General features: G+C 44.7%; 2 protein-coding genes across 3 annotated transcripts in view; one reads left to right on the top strand and one right to left on the bottom strand.

The window, feature by feature from the left end:
- Positions 1-8,945, bottom strand: part of DDIAS (DNA damage induced apoptosis suppressor) — a 19,192-nt gene extending 10,247 nt beyond the window's left edge. Inside the window, exons 1-3 of one of the 2 annotated variants that reach the window (XM_042458599.1) lie at positions 8,688-8,945; positions 7,656-7,755; positions 926-1,051 (exon numbers count right to left, since the gene is read on the bottom strand). In XM_042458599.1, the coding sequence (XP_042314533.1) occupies positions 926-1,035 (110 nt within the window). In that variant the 5' untranslated portion in view covers positions 1,036-1,051; positions 7,656-7,755; positions 8,688-8,945. The remainder of the gene's footprint in view (positions 1-925; positions 1,052-7,655; positions 7,756-8,687) is intronic. The other variant, XM_042458600.1, reaches the window with a different exon arrangement.
- An 866-nt stretch (positions 8,946-9,811) lies between these two features.
- Positions 9,812-15,691, top strand: part of LOC121926469 (prolylcarboxypeptidase) — a 58,572-nt gene continuing 52,692 nt past the window's right edge. The window contains exon 1 of the mRNA XM_042459484.1: positions 9,812-10,020. Coding sequence (XP_042315418.1) covers positions 9,832-10,020 — 189 coding nt within the window. The 5' untranslated portion in view covers positions 9,812-9,831. The remainder of the gene's footprint in view (positions 10,021-15,691) is intronic.

The raw sequence follows: 15,691 nt of genomic DNA, 5'->3' as shown, positions 1-15,691 counted from the left end.
ATAATAATAATAATAATAATAATAATAATAATAATAATAATAATAATAATAAATTTATATTTTCCCGCCTATTCCAGATGGATTGAGGTGGGATTACAACCCGACAAAATATACAAAACACAACAATAAAATACAACAGTTTACAAATAGTTCCTTTAAAACAGCATATCCATGAGCAACACAGGCACTTCAATTTCCCCACGCAAACCTCTAAGTATTAATCCCAAACGAGACCTCTGAACTCAGGGCCAACTGCAGGGGCAGACCTCAAAGCTCAAACTTTAGTTGCCCAAGTCTTAAACTCCGCATTTATATTAAAGCTTTAAGTCCATATTTATGATTACAGTAAGACTATTCTGTGTTAAGTTACATCTGACATCATGTACTAGTTTGGGGACCGTATACCTCAGGTGTAGGCAACTGTGGGGCAGTACACGCAGGCCAAGAAACGCCACTCCTCTTTTCTGCGCTGCCTCAGTAAGCAAACACGGCAGCAACGCTGCGCAGCAAAAAAGGAACCGCAGAGAAGCGCCTTTTTGCAGCACGATGACACTGCTTCCGCCCAGAGGCATGTGGGCGCTCCAGCACCATTCGTCACGAGGCTGCGCGCCCATGTGGATGGGACCGCAGCCTTGTGATGTAATGGCGCCGACATTAGGGCTTGGAGCCTAAGGATGTCGCACCATAGCGAGCCCTAATACAGGGCATCACAAAGCGCCCTTGTGTACCGCCTCTGTGATTCTCAAGGTGTTTTGGAACTGTAAATCCACCTCCCCATACCATTGGTTATGCTGCCAATGATTTGAAAGCCAAATATTTCTCCCGATTTTTTGACTCCCTGTTTCTGCTATCCCCAGTTAGGGGGGATGCTAGATGGTAGATCATCACATCTAGTTAAAATAGAAATACTCCAGAGTAAACTTACCTCTCAAAATCCAGGAGGAGCTTGGAAAAGCAGTTTTGACACGAAGGGTAAATGAAGGGGGAATTCTGGACCGAAATTACTGAGGCGACCAGGAGACGTCTGCCATTCATATGCTCCAAGGGTTAGCTAGCAAAACATTTCACTACTAAATACAAAAGACTGCTGAAAATACTTCTTAATCTAGAAATACTCAACACTTAATGCATTGTGAAAGAGAAGTGACTGCTATGCTAGACCAGTATATGAATATAAATGTCAGAAGGCCAAAACAGGTATTTACCAATAGCAATACACATGCCTTTAACCAATCAGGCTTTTTATCAGGCATCTGTAGCCATTCATTTATATGCTGTGGCCTTCACTGTGCACATACTTCAAATGCCTCTTTTCCTTACAAAGGGTCTATTGATTAGAGAACTCATGAGCCAGCATGCATTTTGAGAATATGCTCTAACCCAGCAATTCCCAATCTGTAGGACAGATCAGTCAGCCTGCAAGTAAATGACATCATAAAGAGAGAAAAGGAACAAACAAAAAACAACCCTGCACTTTTGCATGATTCATTGTTCTTGACTTGCCTCCTTCCAGCCAGCATTAGTGGGTGGCAGGCAGTTTGCCATGTCTCTGCATTAGGCATGATTGGTTCATTCAGTCACTCCTGATGCAACAATACAGCAGAATTAACTCCTGAGGTGGCCGTCTGTTGCATCTCTTCATGAGTTATTTGCTCACCACTTGCCTCCTTTCAATTTGGCTGTTAAAACAAGTGGTTTTTTTCTTCTTCTGAGGACAAGGAGAACTACTAGCAAAAATTAATTCCAATACTATTCAAAGAGTAAAGCCTTCATTTTATGATTCTCAATGTCCTTTTTGAATTGTGGTGCCCAGAACTGGACACAGTATTCCAGGTGGGGACTGACCAAAGCAGAATAGAGTGGCACTATTATTTCCCTTGATCTAGACACTATACTTCTATTGATGCAGCCTAAAATTACATTGGCCTTTTAAGCTGCCACATCACACTGTTGACTCATATTCAACTAATGGTCACTTGGACTCCCAGATCCCTTTCACATGTAGTTTCATTCAGCCAGGTGTCCCCCATCCTATATCTGTGCATTTCATTTTTTCGCCCTAAGTGCAGTACCTTACATTTCTCCGTGTTGAATTTCATTTTGTTAGCTTTGGCCCAGTTTTCTAATCTGTTCAGGTCATTTTGAATCTTGATCCTGTCCTCTGGAGTATTAGCTATTCTTTCTAATTTGGTGTCATCTTCAAATTTGATAAGTATGCCCCCAATTTTGTCCTCCAAGTCATTAATAAAGATGTTGAATAGCACTGGGCCCAGAACAGAGGTATGAGAAAAATTATGCTTTGACACCTTAAAGGTGGAGAAGCATCACCCACACAGGTGGTGGGAATACAAGAAAGGGCCTTCTCTGTTCCTGGAACCATCTTCCCAGAGAAGTGAGACACCTCCTTACTATTTTTCTGTAAGCAGATGAAAACCATTTTGTTTCAGCAGGTCTTTGAGGATTAATTGCTTAAAAGGAACAGGCCTTGTATAATATGGATTTTCTAGTTTTTCCTTATTTTTATGTCTTTTACTGGTTTTAAGGTTTTGGTAGTTTAATTACTTCTCAACTTTTGTATACTGTAAATTTGTAAACTATGGTCCAAAACCCACTGCAGAAATTATCCAGTTTGAGACCACTTCAATTGCCCTGGATCAGTGCTAGGAAATCCTAGGAACTGTAGTTTATTGCAGCACCAGATCTCTCCAATAGAGAAGGCTAAATGTCTCACAAAAGTACAATTCCCATAATTTCTTAGCATTAATCCAGGGCTGTTACAGTGGACTCAAACTGGATTATTTCTGCAGTGTGTTTTGGACCTATATTTGCTTTACATATTGTAAGCCACATTGAGTCCGGAACAGGGAAAAGAACAGGACAACAACAATGGTGAAAAGAACAATAGATGATGATGAGGCACACAACTCTTTCTTGGATTCACCTCCTTGTTTTCTGCATTTACAAGTCTCTCACCCTCGGACAGAGTATTCAGCTGAAGAAGTAACAACCAGCTCTCAGTCTGCTGGGCTCAAAAGAGATTTGATGAAATCAAAACACAGGCCCTGTAAAGACTGGCCTGAAAGGCCAGCTGGGGGCAGAGTTGGGGCATTGCGTCCACATGATGCTGTGTGCTGTTCCACATGGCACACAGTGTCATGGTGCTCCTCCGGTGCTGAGTTCATACGGTGCAGCACCGAAGGAGCGCTGTATAACTGCAGTGCTGCGACTATCGCACCTTTTCCAGGGTGCAAAAAGGAGCCACTTTTTGCAGCTTTTTTGCACCCTGGAGAGGCCAGATTGGGGCTGCGTAAGGTGGTTGACATGGCCCCGATCTGGCTAGTAAAGAGGCGGCTGCATGCCACTTCTTAGGGGCTGTGTGTACAGCCCCACAATCACGATTAAATGTTTGGCATGTTTCAGGTTGAATAAATTCTGCAAAATTATACCCATCCATCTTACTTACAACCAGGAGCAGTGATTTATGCTGTCTCCTGGTCTAATGTTTAGCACCTGTTTTGTCCTCAAAGGCAACATTATAACTACTGGAATAAACTATTTTTAAAACATTTTTTTAAATAGCTCAAACACTTTCCTGTTGGACTGCATGGCAGAAGTACTGCCATGGGACCAATTTTGTTCTACCTCAGGACAAGAGGAGAACTCAAATTGTTTTTAATACTACAGGAACAAATGCTACAGAACCCTTGCTCAAGCAGCTGTGCAGCTCACTGGATGCCTTGCAGGTGTAGCTGTTTAAATCTAATATGAAGTGATCATAATATCTCACCCCAATTTGTTTCACATTGAAAAGAAATGCTATTGCCCCTTAGTGCTTCTGAATGTGTAATCAGTTGTGTGGCAATAATTTTATATTGATTAATGCAGAAGAAAAGAGAGTAATTAGAAGTAATCTGTGGACAGGGAGGGATAATGACAAAGCAACATTTGAAACAGAAAAAGGAATGAAACAAAATTCAGGATGGCATGTTTTCCTGACAGATGCTATGAATTTGTAAGCTGCTCTAGTAATGCTTCCACTTTAGGGTGTAGGTGAAGGTGTCTCCTCTCACACATTTATAAATAGGGATATGCCATGTACAGAATGATGTAGGATTTGCAGCAGAAAGACCTGGATTCAAATCATGCTCAGCCATGAAGTTCACTAGTGCTATCTCTCACTCCAACATATTTAGTGAGAATAAAATGTTGGAAAGGAAAACCTGTTCTGGAGTGTGAGCAAAATGGTGAAAGGTTTGGAAACCATGCCCTAGGAGGAATGCCTTAGGGAGATGGGTATCTTTAGCCTGGAAGAGAAGGTTAAGAGGTAACATGACAACCATGTTTAAATATTTGAAGGGATGTCTTATGGAAGAAGGAGTAAGCTTTTTTTCTGCTGCTCCAGAGACTAGAACACGGAACAATGGATGCAAGCGACAGGAAAAGAGATTCCACCTCAACATTAAGAGGAACTTCCTGACAGTAAGAGCTGTTTGACCGCGGAACACACTTCCCCAGAGTATGGTGGAATCTCTTTCTCTGGAAGCCTTTAAACAGAGGCTGGATGGCCAATTATTGGGAGTGCTTTGATTGTGAGTTCCTGTATGGCAATGGATTCGACTGGATGGCCCTTGTATTCTCTTCCAATTATGATTATGTATCTGAGCCATCCCCTTGGGTTCCTTGAAAGGTGTAGTTGAAATGTAATAAAGATGCAACCAACCCAGACAGATTTTGCCACCTGAAGAACAAAACACATTTTTAAAAATAAATATTTATGTGTTTTTGCATTGTTTTCATTTGTTTACTTATATTTCTTTGCATTTATATATTTGTATACGTTTGCGTTTTTTGTATATGTTTGAGTTTGTATTTGTGAAGATGACTAAACTGAGGGTGTCATACTTCAGACAAATCATAAGACAGCATGATTCACTGGAGAGGATGATAATCCTGGGAAAAGTGGAAGGCGGTATGAAAAGAGGGAAATCGTAATACAAATGGATTGATTCAACCAAGGAAGCTACAGCCCTGAGTTTGCAAGACCTGAGCAGGGCAGGTGATGACTGGGGATCTTGGAGGTCTCTCATTCATAGGGTCATCATAAGTCATAAGTCAAAATCAACTTGATGGGAAATAACAGCAACAAAGCTTTTGTAAAAGTGCAAGAACATTACAGTAATTGCTTCTAAGCCATTCCCTAAATGACTAGAGGTTTCCTAGAATCATAGAATCGTCGAGTTGGAAGAGACCGCAAGGGCCATCCAGTCCAACCCCCTGCCATGCAGGAAATCACAACCAAAGCATCCCCGACAGATGGCCATCCAGCCTCTGTTTGAAGACCTCTAAGGAAGGATACTCCACTACACTCCGAAGAAGGAGTGTGTTCCACTGTTGAACAGCTCTTACTGTCAGGAAGTTCCTCTTAAGGTTGAGGTGGAATCTCTTTTCCTGTAGCTTGCATCCATTGTTCCAGGTCCTGTTCTCTGAAGCGGCAGAAAACAAGCTTGCTCCCTCCTCAATGTGACTTCCTTTCAAATATTTAAACAGGGCTATTATTATCACCTCTTAATCTTCTTTTCTCCAGGCTAAACATCCCCAGCTCCCTGAGTCTTTCCTCATAGGGCATGGTTTCCAGACCCTTCACCATTTTAGTCGCCCTCCTTTGGACACGCTCCAGTTTCTCAATGTCCTTTTTGAATTGTGATGCTCAGAATGTTAAATCACTGGTATCACATTGGGAGCCCTGGTGGGTTGAGAAGCAATACATAAATGTCTATAATAAATAAAATAGCACAGGTTGAAACTCCCTTATCCAGAAACTCAAAAAGCGTCAAAAACCGAAACGTTTTGCCATCAGCTGTTCACTTCCTCCTTTGAGGAATGAGGGCTAGCCACACCTCCAATGCCTATTGAATTTTTCCTGAAGGAGCACTTGGTCCACCAGCGTCAGGAAGTCAACAGGGGAGAGAGAAGCAGGGAGGACTCCAGTTCCTGCATACAAGGCCCCTGTAAAAAACAGACATCCCAGACACTTCCTAGGCTGTCAGCACACTTTCCACCCTTTTAGGAAAAAACAAAACAGAACCCCATAGCTGGGAAGGGAGGGGAAAGCAGATTTGGCAGCCACCACCAACTGATCGTTCACTAGGCCCCCACAGTCCTTGTAGTTCCAAGGGAGGGAAAAGTCCAAGTGGATCTGGCTGAATGAAGCACCAGTTGGTGGCAGCAGAATTCACTTGGACATTTCCCTCCCTTCCCAGCTATGAGGGCTTTTTCCCAAAAGGGGAGAAAGTGTGTTGACAACTAGGGAAGTGTCTGGGTTTTTACAGAGGCTTTATGTGAGTGGAGCTTTAGCAACTGGAGTCTGCCCCACTTCCCTTCCCCCCCCCCATCAAATTTCTGATATGGCAGAGCAAGGTCTCCTTGAGGAAAAATGCAGTGGGTTCTGGATGTGTGACAAACCCTCTTTCTCTCATTCACTATGTATATGTTCTGTACATGCAAATACAGGGATCTGGAAAACAAAAAAAACCAAAATGTGAAACATCTCTGCTCCCAAACATTTCAGAGAAGGGAGGTTCAACCTGTATCCATCTTCTCCTGCAATAGGCAGCCACAAGAGGGAGCTATAGCCTTTCTAATGAAGACGCAGCCTCAGTTTATGCAGAGAGGTCAAACAGTGGATGCGGAAACAGAGTTTGCATTTGTGGGTAGATGGCTGGGTGGTCTGTGGCACATAAATAAATGGAAGGTAGAAACCAAGAAGGAAAAAGTTGCTGATAATCATATTATTATAATATAATATTATAATATTATTTCTTGCTACTATTGTAACTTGGTAATGGATTGTATTGTAGCTGCATGTCAGCACAGAAGTACAGTGGTACCTCGGGATACGAATTACCCAGGTTACAAAATTTTCGGGATACGAAAAAATCCCATAGGGAATTATTGTTTCGGGTTACGAATGTTTTTTCGGGTTACGAAAAAACTCGGCGCTATTTTAAAGGGAACCGCGGCTTTTTTTCCATTAGCGCCTATGGCATTTCGGCTTACGAAGGCTTTTCGGGTTACGAAAGCGGCCGCGGAACGAATTAAATTCGTAACCCGAGGCACCACTGTAGATGGTGAATTGTAGGTACCTTCTCTAACCTAAGGCATGATATAGAGATGTTGATATAGATATTTTATAGAATTGACACAGTGTTGTGATTTTATGGATTGTATTTTATATGAAGTGTAATTTTAACTGAACTGTAGTTTTAATTTTATTGCTGTAATCCCACCTCGATCCGTACAGAGGGGGGGAAATATAAAGAAAACTATTATTATTATTATCGTTTCATTTTAGATGGTTGAACGTAGAGGATAAGTTGAAGGGGGGGAGAGAGTGAATACAGTGGGCCCTTGCCTTATGCAGGGATCTGTTCTGGACCCCCCCCCCCACGTAAGGCGAATTCTGCCTATGCTCAAATGAATGGGGCTCATATGTGGTGGCGTGGGAGCATGCGGGGTGCCACAGGTGCGCACCCCATTCATTTAAATGGGACGCGCCACCCTGTGCGCTCCTCGCAGCTTGAGTGTGTATGCTCAAGTTGGTGTAAAGCATGCCTGCGCATAACGTGGGCGCACTGTACAATAAGTCTGAAACTTACCTTAGACTATCTCAGAGACCCCTTCCTGACGCAATGGGGATGCTGTAGTAGACCCTGCAGACGACTCCCTGGCCAGAGCAATCGATCCAGAAAGCAGTACCTGGGGATGTTGAAAAATAGACCCAAAGCGTTATGAAAGACCTTTAACCCTCTGTGTGGCTCTTCAAACCAACAAGCCCTACAAGAAATTTTGATGAGAGAAGTATTAAGGCATACTGTGGGGGCAAGGTTAAGGAGAGAGGCAAATGGAAGCAGGAGAAGCTAAGGGTTAGCAGTATTTAAGGCCCCATACAGACAGCCAAAATAAAGCTGCTTTGGGCCACAATAATAATAGGATTTATTTATATGACGCCTGATCCCTGGGAGAATGAGCAACGCCAGGCGCCCTTGATCTAGCGGACTGGAAGCCACAAAGGCTTAGGCGAAACATTGATTTCCCTCAGCCTCAGAGGTGCCACGGGATTCCTTGTATCACACACACACAACACACACACAACACACACCTGTCCCTCCGCATCTGGGGCTTTGACTGTTTGCGGACTTTATGAAAAGGCTCTCTCTAGGAATCTCTGGGTCCTCCAGGGCAACTCTATGGCTAACTTTAACCCAAAGTCCCACTCAGAGGCCCAGAGACTCCTAGAGAGGCTCACCCTCAGGCGAAAACAAGGGGCTTTTCCCGGATTCACGGGGGTCTTGTGCCCCTAAACCCCAGAGAAGAGGGAGGCACCAGAGTGTGTGTGGATGTGGATAAGAATGTAAACACGGGTGTGTATATGTCTGTGTGTGTGTGTATATATATATATATATATATTAGATATATATAAATCTAAACATGTAATCATATACATTTATATTCATATATATATATATATATATATCTTTCATATAAATGTATAGAAAATGTATAAATGTAAACATATATATATATATATATATAAATGTAAACTAATATACGTATACATATATACAGTGTATATCTTTCCTATAAATGCATATCTACCTATATATATATATATCTAACTCCCTACTCACCTGCTTCCTTTCCTAACGCTTCCTATTCAATGAGGGGACTCGGGGGTCCTCCATTGTCCCACTCTACTTCTCCTTCAGGAAGTGACGTCACCGGCTCGACCCTCTCTCCGAGCCGAAGGGGGCGGTACCAACATGAAGGCGAACCTCTTGCGAAACGGGGATTGTTTTCCTTTCCCGCCTCCTCGACTCAATCCTTTCCGAGACCACGCCCCCTCATCCCTCTTAACCAATCAGAGCGCTCCGCTGCGTTTCAACCGTCGACAGCAACCGTTCTCTCCCTCCCGCCTTCAAACCCTCTCAATGCCCGTAAGCGGCGGCGTCTAGCCAATGGGCAGAGGGCCCTGAGGGAGAAGATTCTCGGCGATAGGCTCCCCTGGCTTTCAATCACAATCCCCAGCCGACCAATCGAATCAGGGAATTTCGTGCCAGTTCTGCCCCTCCCCTTTGCTTTGCTCTGCCCCGCCTCCTTCCTCGCAAATCCTATAAAAACTGTGGTGGGCGAAACTGGGAGCGGTCTCGTGCCCGCCTCCCTCCCTCGCAAAGCATATACAGTACAGTACTGTACTGTAAACGGCAAGAGATGGGCGGAGCCAGTAGTCTCGGGACCGCCTCCTTCCCTCTGGCGATGGGTGGAGCCAGGAGTAGTCTCGTGCCCGCCTCGCAAGCATATGAAGCCCATGATGGGCGGAGCCAGAAAGTGTCTCGGGCCCTCCGCCTATAAACCTGACGCGGGGCGGAACCAGGGTGCCCGCCTCCTTTCTTCTCAAGCCTATAAACCTGACGATGGGCGGAGCCAGGAGTGGCCTCGTGCCTACTCGCAAACCGCAAGCGAGATGGGCGGAGCTACAAAAACAGTCTTGGCCCCGCCTCCCTCTTCGCAAGCCTATAAAAGGAGCGATGGGCGGAGCTAGGAACTCTGGTGCCCGCCTCCTTCCTGACTCGCAAGCCTATAAACAGCAAGCGAGATGGGCGGAGCCAGGAGCAGTCTCGGGCTCGCCTCCTTCCTCTTAAGCCTATAAAGGGAGCGATGGGCGGAGCCAGAAGCGGTCTCGCGCCCACCTCCCTCCCCCGCCCTCCCCAAACTGACGTATAAAAAGGCAGCACCGGGGAGTCTGTGGCTGAGAGGGGAGTGAGGCGTTTGGGGATGTTGTGCTCAAAGGTGACTCGGTTGTTACTATTCCCGCCGCCCTTGGTTTTCCTGCTCCTGGCGGTCCCCTCGGGCTCTGCCCAGAGTGTCTTCGGCCGCCCTCACCTCCATGGCTCTTCCCACCGGGATCCCGACCGCCCCTTCGTGGCTCCCAGGGCTTACCGGACCTGTTACTTTGACCAAAAGGTAAGCCAGAAGGACTGTGGAATCCTGGGAGTTGTAGTTTTTACCGAGGACTTTAGCCTCCCCTGCTCCCAGAACTACAGATCCCAAGGTTCTCTAGTATGGAGCCATGGTGGTTAAAGTGCATTGCTTTGGTCGTTTTTTAGGGCTGCATCCACACTGCAGAAATAATCCAGATCGATGCTGCTTTTAACTGTTGTGGCTCAATGCTGTGGGAATTCTGGGATATGTAGTTTTCCGAGACATTGTGCCTCTTCTCTGTCAGAGAGCTCTGGTGCCATAATGAACTACAGATCCCAGGGTTCTCTAGCATGCAGCCCTCTCTCTACGGATCGAGGCGGGTTACAATAAAAAGAAACGAAAAATCCATAACCGATACATGACCCAACAAAATAGTCACTTAAGCAATCTCCAACCCTCCACCAGCAACTAAATGTTAACATTAAAATGATTGAAGTTAAAATAGTGTCAAACTGGATGCAGCCTTTTTTTTATTTGGGAAACCTGGGATTGGCAGTTTTGTGAGGCTTCGCCTGAGAAGGCTGAAGACTTTGTGGTACTACAGATCCCAGGACTCTATACGATGGAAGTAAAAGTGCTGCCAGACTGCATTACTTCTACAGTGTAAATGCAACCTTGGATGGCCTTCCTCTCTGAAGTCCTCCTCTGTTGAATCAAGAATCATAGAGCTGGAAGAGACCCCAAGGGCCCTGATCCAGTCCAACCCCATTCTGCCATGCAGGAACTCTCAATCAATGCATCCCCATTGACAGATGGCCATCCAGCCTCTGTTTAAAGACCTCTAAGGAAGGAGGCTCCACTACACTCCGAAGAAGGAGTGTGTTCCACTGTTGAACAGCCCTGACTGTCAGGAAGTTCCTCTTAATGTTGAGGTGGAATCTCTTTTCCTGGAGCTTGCATCCATTGTTCCGGGTCCTAGTCTCTGGAGCAGCAGAAAACAAGTTTGCTCCCTCCTCAATATGACATCCCTTCAAATATTTAAACATGGCTATCGTATCACCTCATCCTTCTCTTCTCCAGGCTAAACATCCCCAGCTCCCTGAGTCGTTCCTCATAGGGCATGGTTTCCAGACCTTTCACCATTTTAGTCGCCCTCCTTTGGACACGCTCCAGTTTCTCAATGTCCTTTTTGAATGGTGGTGCCCAGAACTGGACACAATATTCCAGGTGAGGCCTGACCAGAGCAGAATACAGTGGCACTATGACTTTTATTGATGCTGCCTAAAATTGCATTGGCCTTTTTAGCTGCCGCATCATACTGTTCACTCATGTTCAACTTGTGGTCTACTTGGACTCCTAGATCCCTTTCACATGTAGTTTCATTCAGCCTGGTCCCATCCTATATCTGTGCATTTCATTTTTCCGCCCTAAGTGCAATACCTTACATTTCTCTGTGTTGAAATTCACTTTGTTAGCATCGACACAGCTTTCTAGTCTATTCAGGTCATTCTGAATTTTGATCCTGTCCTCTGGGGTATGATCAAAATTCAGAATGACCTCAATAGACTAGAAAGCCGGGCCAAAGCTAACCAAATTCCATCGCATTGAGCCAGGGCAGTTAAAGTGGTGCCAAACTAGATTGTTTTTGCATTGTGTATGCAGCCTCACAGTGGTAGGGCAAGCAGAGAGAGAGAGAGAGAGAGAGAGAGGAGTATTTGGGTCACTAAGGTCCAAAGCACACTGCAGAAATAATCCAGTTTGAGATCGCTTTAACTGCCCCAGCTCAATGCTAGGGAATCCTGAGAATCTATAGTTTTTCCTTGTCAATTGTAAGAAGTATGCTGCCAAATATGCCAGTTCAGTTTGGATATCATTGCTAAAAACCTTTCTGAGTGGTGTTGCTTAGCCCAGCTTCCCTTGACATTGTCTTCTACCCTTGGACAAATGAACTGAGCCTAATGTCCATGGCTTACATGCATACAGTAATAATCTCTTCATTCTTGCTTGGTCTCTTCCTTTTCCACCATCAATTTTTGCTAATTCCTTGGGCCTCATACATTACAATTCTCTGCTCATTTTCTGTGCACTGGTTCAAGAAGTAGCTCCACTGAACGCAGCAGGACTGACTCCTGACCAGGGCTACTCTACATGTAAGTGTATTATTTCAATTCCTTGAGATTTTCACACTTTTGCATCGGTGCTGAATTATCTTCACTTTTCCTGCTCATATTCACATCTGTTTGCCCTCCATCTACCAAAAATGTGCAGCCAGGCAAATACATGCGTAAAGGATGGACGCACGTTCAATTATGCACATCAAAATGAATCCCATTGTGGGAGAAAGGCAGGGATATAAATCCTTTAAATAAATAAAAGTAAAATCATAGCTGATACTCCAGTAAAAACCTCAGGTCCTTTTCCAGTGGAATTTGAGGAGTTTTTGTGAGGTTGCAGAAAGCCCAAATTCCTTCAAATCTGCACCTGGAGGGATCACATTTTATTCATATAGGATGAGGTATAATTAAATTGTGTAGTCTAGCCCAAAGCCTGTAAAGAAGTATGTGTGCCCTGCCAGCGTGGTTGGACTCTGGCTTCCATTAGCCCTAACCCACATATTTAGCGACAAGATACACTGGGAGTTGCAGTTCAGCAGCAACTGCAGGACGGTACATTTCTCTTATAAGATATTTCCTTGATTGATGGGACAGAATTTTAAAAGGACAATATAGTAAGTTGCTGACAGCCCTCTTTAATATTGGTCTTCTGCTGAGAATACAATGGCAGAATCTGCAAATGTCAGGGATAGGGTTCAGCACTTTGGATAGCTTCTTTAAAATCTGTACTGAAATCTGGAGTGGATTCTCTTCCCTGCTGACATTGGATCCACTGGCTGCCACTGTAAAGGATTTTGAGTACGGTACTAAAAGCTCTGATTAGTGGTCAAAAAGCTGTTGCCCACATTTTTTGTGGGAACAGGAGGTCCTCCGTGTTAAAAGATAATCTCCAGTATAAGACTGTGATTAAGGCAGGGATTCCCCAAACGGTGGTACAGTGCAACTTCCAGGGAGGCAGTGAGATGCAAAGGGGGCAGTAGGGGGTCAGTGAGGGAAGGATGGAGTAACTGGGGGGCCACTGGTCAAAGTATTGGTGTGCAGCAAAGACAAGGGGAACCAGTGGTCTTAGAAAACTTCTTTTCAGGGTCCCCCCCAAAACTACCACACATCCTTGCTAATCATTTTGTGTGGTGGTGTCTCCCACACTTTTCCTGCCCATGTGACTTCACTCCTTACCAGCATCTTTCACTAGTAGTGGCCATTGCAAGGCTTGGGCACAGGGCATCACTTCTCATGCGAAGTTTGAGCACAGGGCATCACTTCTGTGGCTCAGAGTAGCACCATTTTGGGACAGACTGAAGCAGAGAGAGCACATGGTGGCAGGGGAGAAGTCTAGTGAAAAGGAGCTTTCAGATTTGGGACACTGCTGTGCTAGAACTTGACTAGTCAGTTGGAATTACATTGCTGCTCTTGCTTTCTTTCATCAGACAAACTGAGAGAAGAGGTAGCAGAAGAAACTATTTTTTGTGCATAGGAGCGTGGACACTTGAAGCTGTGTGGGGAAGACATGTCTCTGGGGAAGGAGTATCTGTGCTTGATTCTTGGAAAGAATCCATTGTCTAGGTCGGAGCACCTCCCATAGTTAAAATCTCTCCCTTTCCGGCCCACACCAGACTCCATTGAGAGTCCCTCCTCTCTAAGGAGAAGCCTGTCCCTTGCACCGGTTGCTCTGGGAGCAGCGACTGAGCAGCAACCAAGAGGTTTCTTGTCCATTGGCCTTTGCTGCAAGGTTGGCATGGGTGAGAGAATTCTCGGTCGCTGCTTGGTTTCTGCTCCTAGGATAACAGGGTGCAAAGGGTGCAGTGCCAGAGCAGCCAGTGAAACATCAACCAAGAAGCCTCTTGCCTGTGCTGGCCTTAGCTGCAAGGCTGGTACAAGCAAGAAACTTCTTGGTTGCTGCTCCCAGTGTGACTGAGTGCAAAAGGAGCACGAATGTGCAGTAGAAAAGGTAAAGGTTTTACCTTGACAAGATTGTCTAGTTGTGTCCGACTGTAGGGGCGATGCTCATCTCTGTTAATAAGCCAATTATTGTCACACAATTCCATGGCCAGCATGACTACTTGGGAACAGTAGACCTAATATCAAAAAAATGTGTGGGCGGGGGGGGGGGGGCAGCTAGGGTTGCCACCCAAAAAGAAAAGAGGGGTAGTCCCCAAAAGTTTGGGAACCACTTCATAAGTTGCTCAGATTCTTCACACGGGGGGAAATAGGGGGATTCAAAGGGCATTATCCAGGGAAAGTCATGTGATTGCGGCTAAGATTATTACACACATCACAATTAGCGAGGGCTTATCCCAGGAATAACCATCAACAAAATATTCATGGGATATTTCCTCGTCAATTATTTATTGCAGGCTATTCACTGGTTATTCCTGGGATAAGCCCTCTGTAATCATGAATCATGTGATAATCTTAGCCATGATCACAGGACTTTCCCTGGGTAATGCCTTCCTCGTTGTTGATTTTTATTCCACCTTTTGCCCAAGGCTGGGACTCAAGGCGATTTTCACATTAAAAAGAGAACAATTAAAACTTATGGTCAACATTAAAACCAAATGAGCTCTGTTAAAAATCTAGACTTTAAAAGCCTACTATTCTAAAATCCTGTCTCAATGAAAAAAGACTTTGTCTGGAAGGTCTACAATTAGAATCTAATGATTCTAGCCTTTCTAGGGAGGATTTAGGGGCAGCCACTGAGAAAGCCCTCTCTCACGTTAGCAATAGCAAGTACATTTCTATACAGTACTGCTTATCAGTGCAGTTAAGCACTCCCTAAGTGGTTTGTGTAATGTGTAAGTTAATTGCGCCCAACAAGCTGCATACTCATTTTAGCAACTTACAGAAGGATGCAAGGCTGAGTGGACCCTGGAGCCTTGTCTGGGATCAAACTCAAAACCTTGTGGCTGTGAATGACTGCATTACCGGCATGTAACCCTTGTGCCACCGGGGCTTCTTTATAAATTGTAAGAGAATCAGAAATAGAAACCTACTGATACAGGGAACTGGAGACTGGCAAGTGATCACACATATTTGCATTCTGGCCCTTTGCTCTCTGTGTTTGTGATCGCCCCTTCAAGTTACCTGACAACTTATGATTTTCTTAGACAAGAATACTCAGAGGAGGCTTTGCCAGTTCCTTTCTCTGAAATCTAGCCTACATCACCTGGTATTTTTTGGTTGTGTCCCATCAAAGTACTAACCAGAACTGAACCTGCTTAACTTCCAAGATGAGACAGGATCTGGTGCCATCTTACATATCGCAAAGAATTTCAACTATTGTATCCATGTGGATGGTCTGGCACACAGTTATCTTGATACTGTCTGGATAGGGTTTTCAGGTTGAATATATGTGGTGGGATCCTGATGTTTTAATATTTACCTGATCCTTGATCAAGCAGAATTACCATAATGTTTCGTTAGGTGAAACTCCTAACACATCTCTTTAACCTCCTGAAGCTCACTTTTTAGCTGATCCACACCTAAACCACGGCTATTCACTGGCTGGTGGAAAACAGTAGATGGGGTTGGTGTGAAATGAAGAAGCATCCTGCTCTGTTCCTGTAGCTGGATTCATGCCATGCAGGGGGGTCTGCAAAAGA

This window comes from Sceloporus undulatus, chromosome 3, assembly GCF_019175285.1.
Source record: "Sceloporus undulatus isolate JIND9_A2432 ecotype Alabama chromosome 3, SceUnd_v1.1, whole genome shotgun sequence".
NCBI classification, from domain to species: Eukaryota; Metazoa; Chordata; class Lepidosauria; order Squamata; family Phrynosomatidae; genus Sceloporus; species Sceloporus undulatus.
The sequence above is the reverse complement of the archived record's forward strand: the minus strand, read 5'-3'. Positions and strand labels throughout refer to the sequence as shown.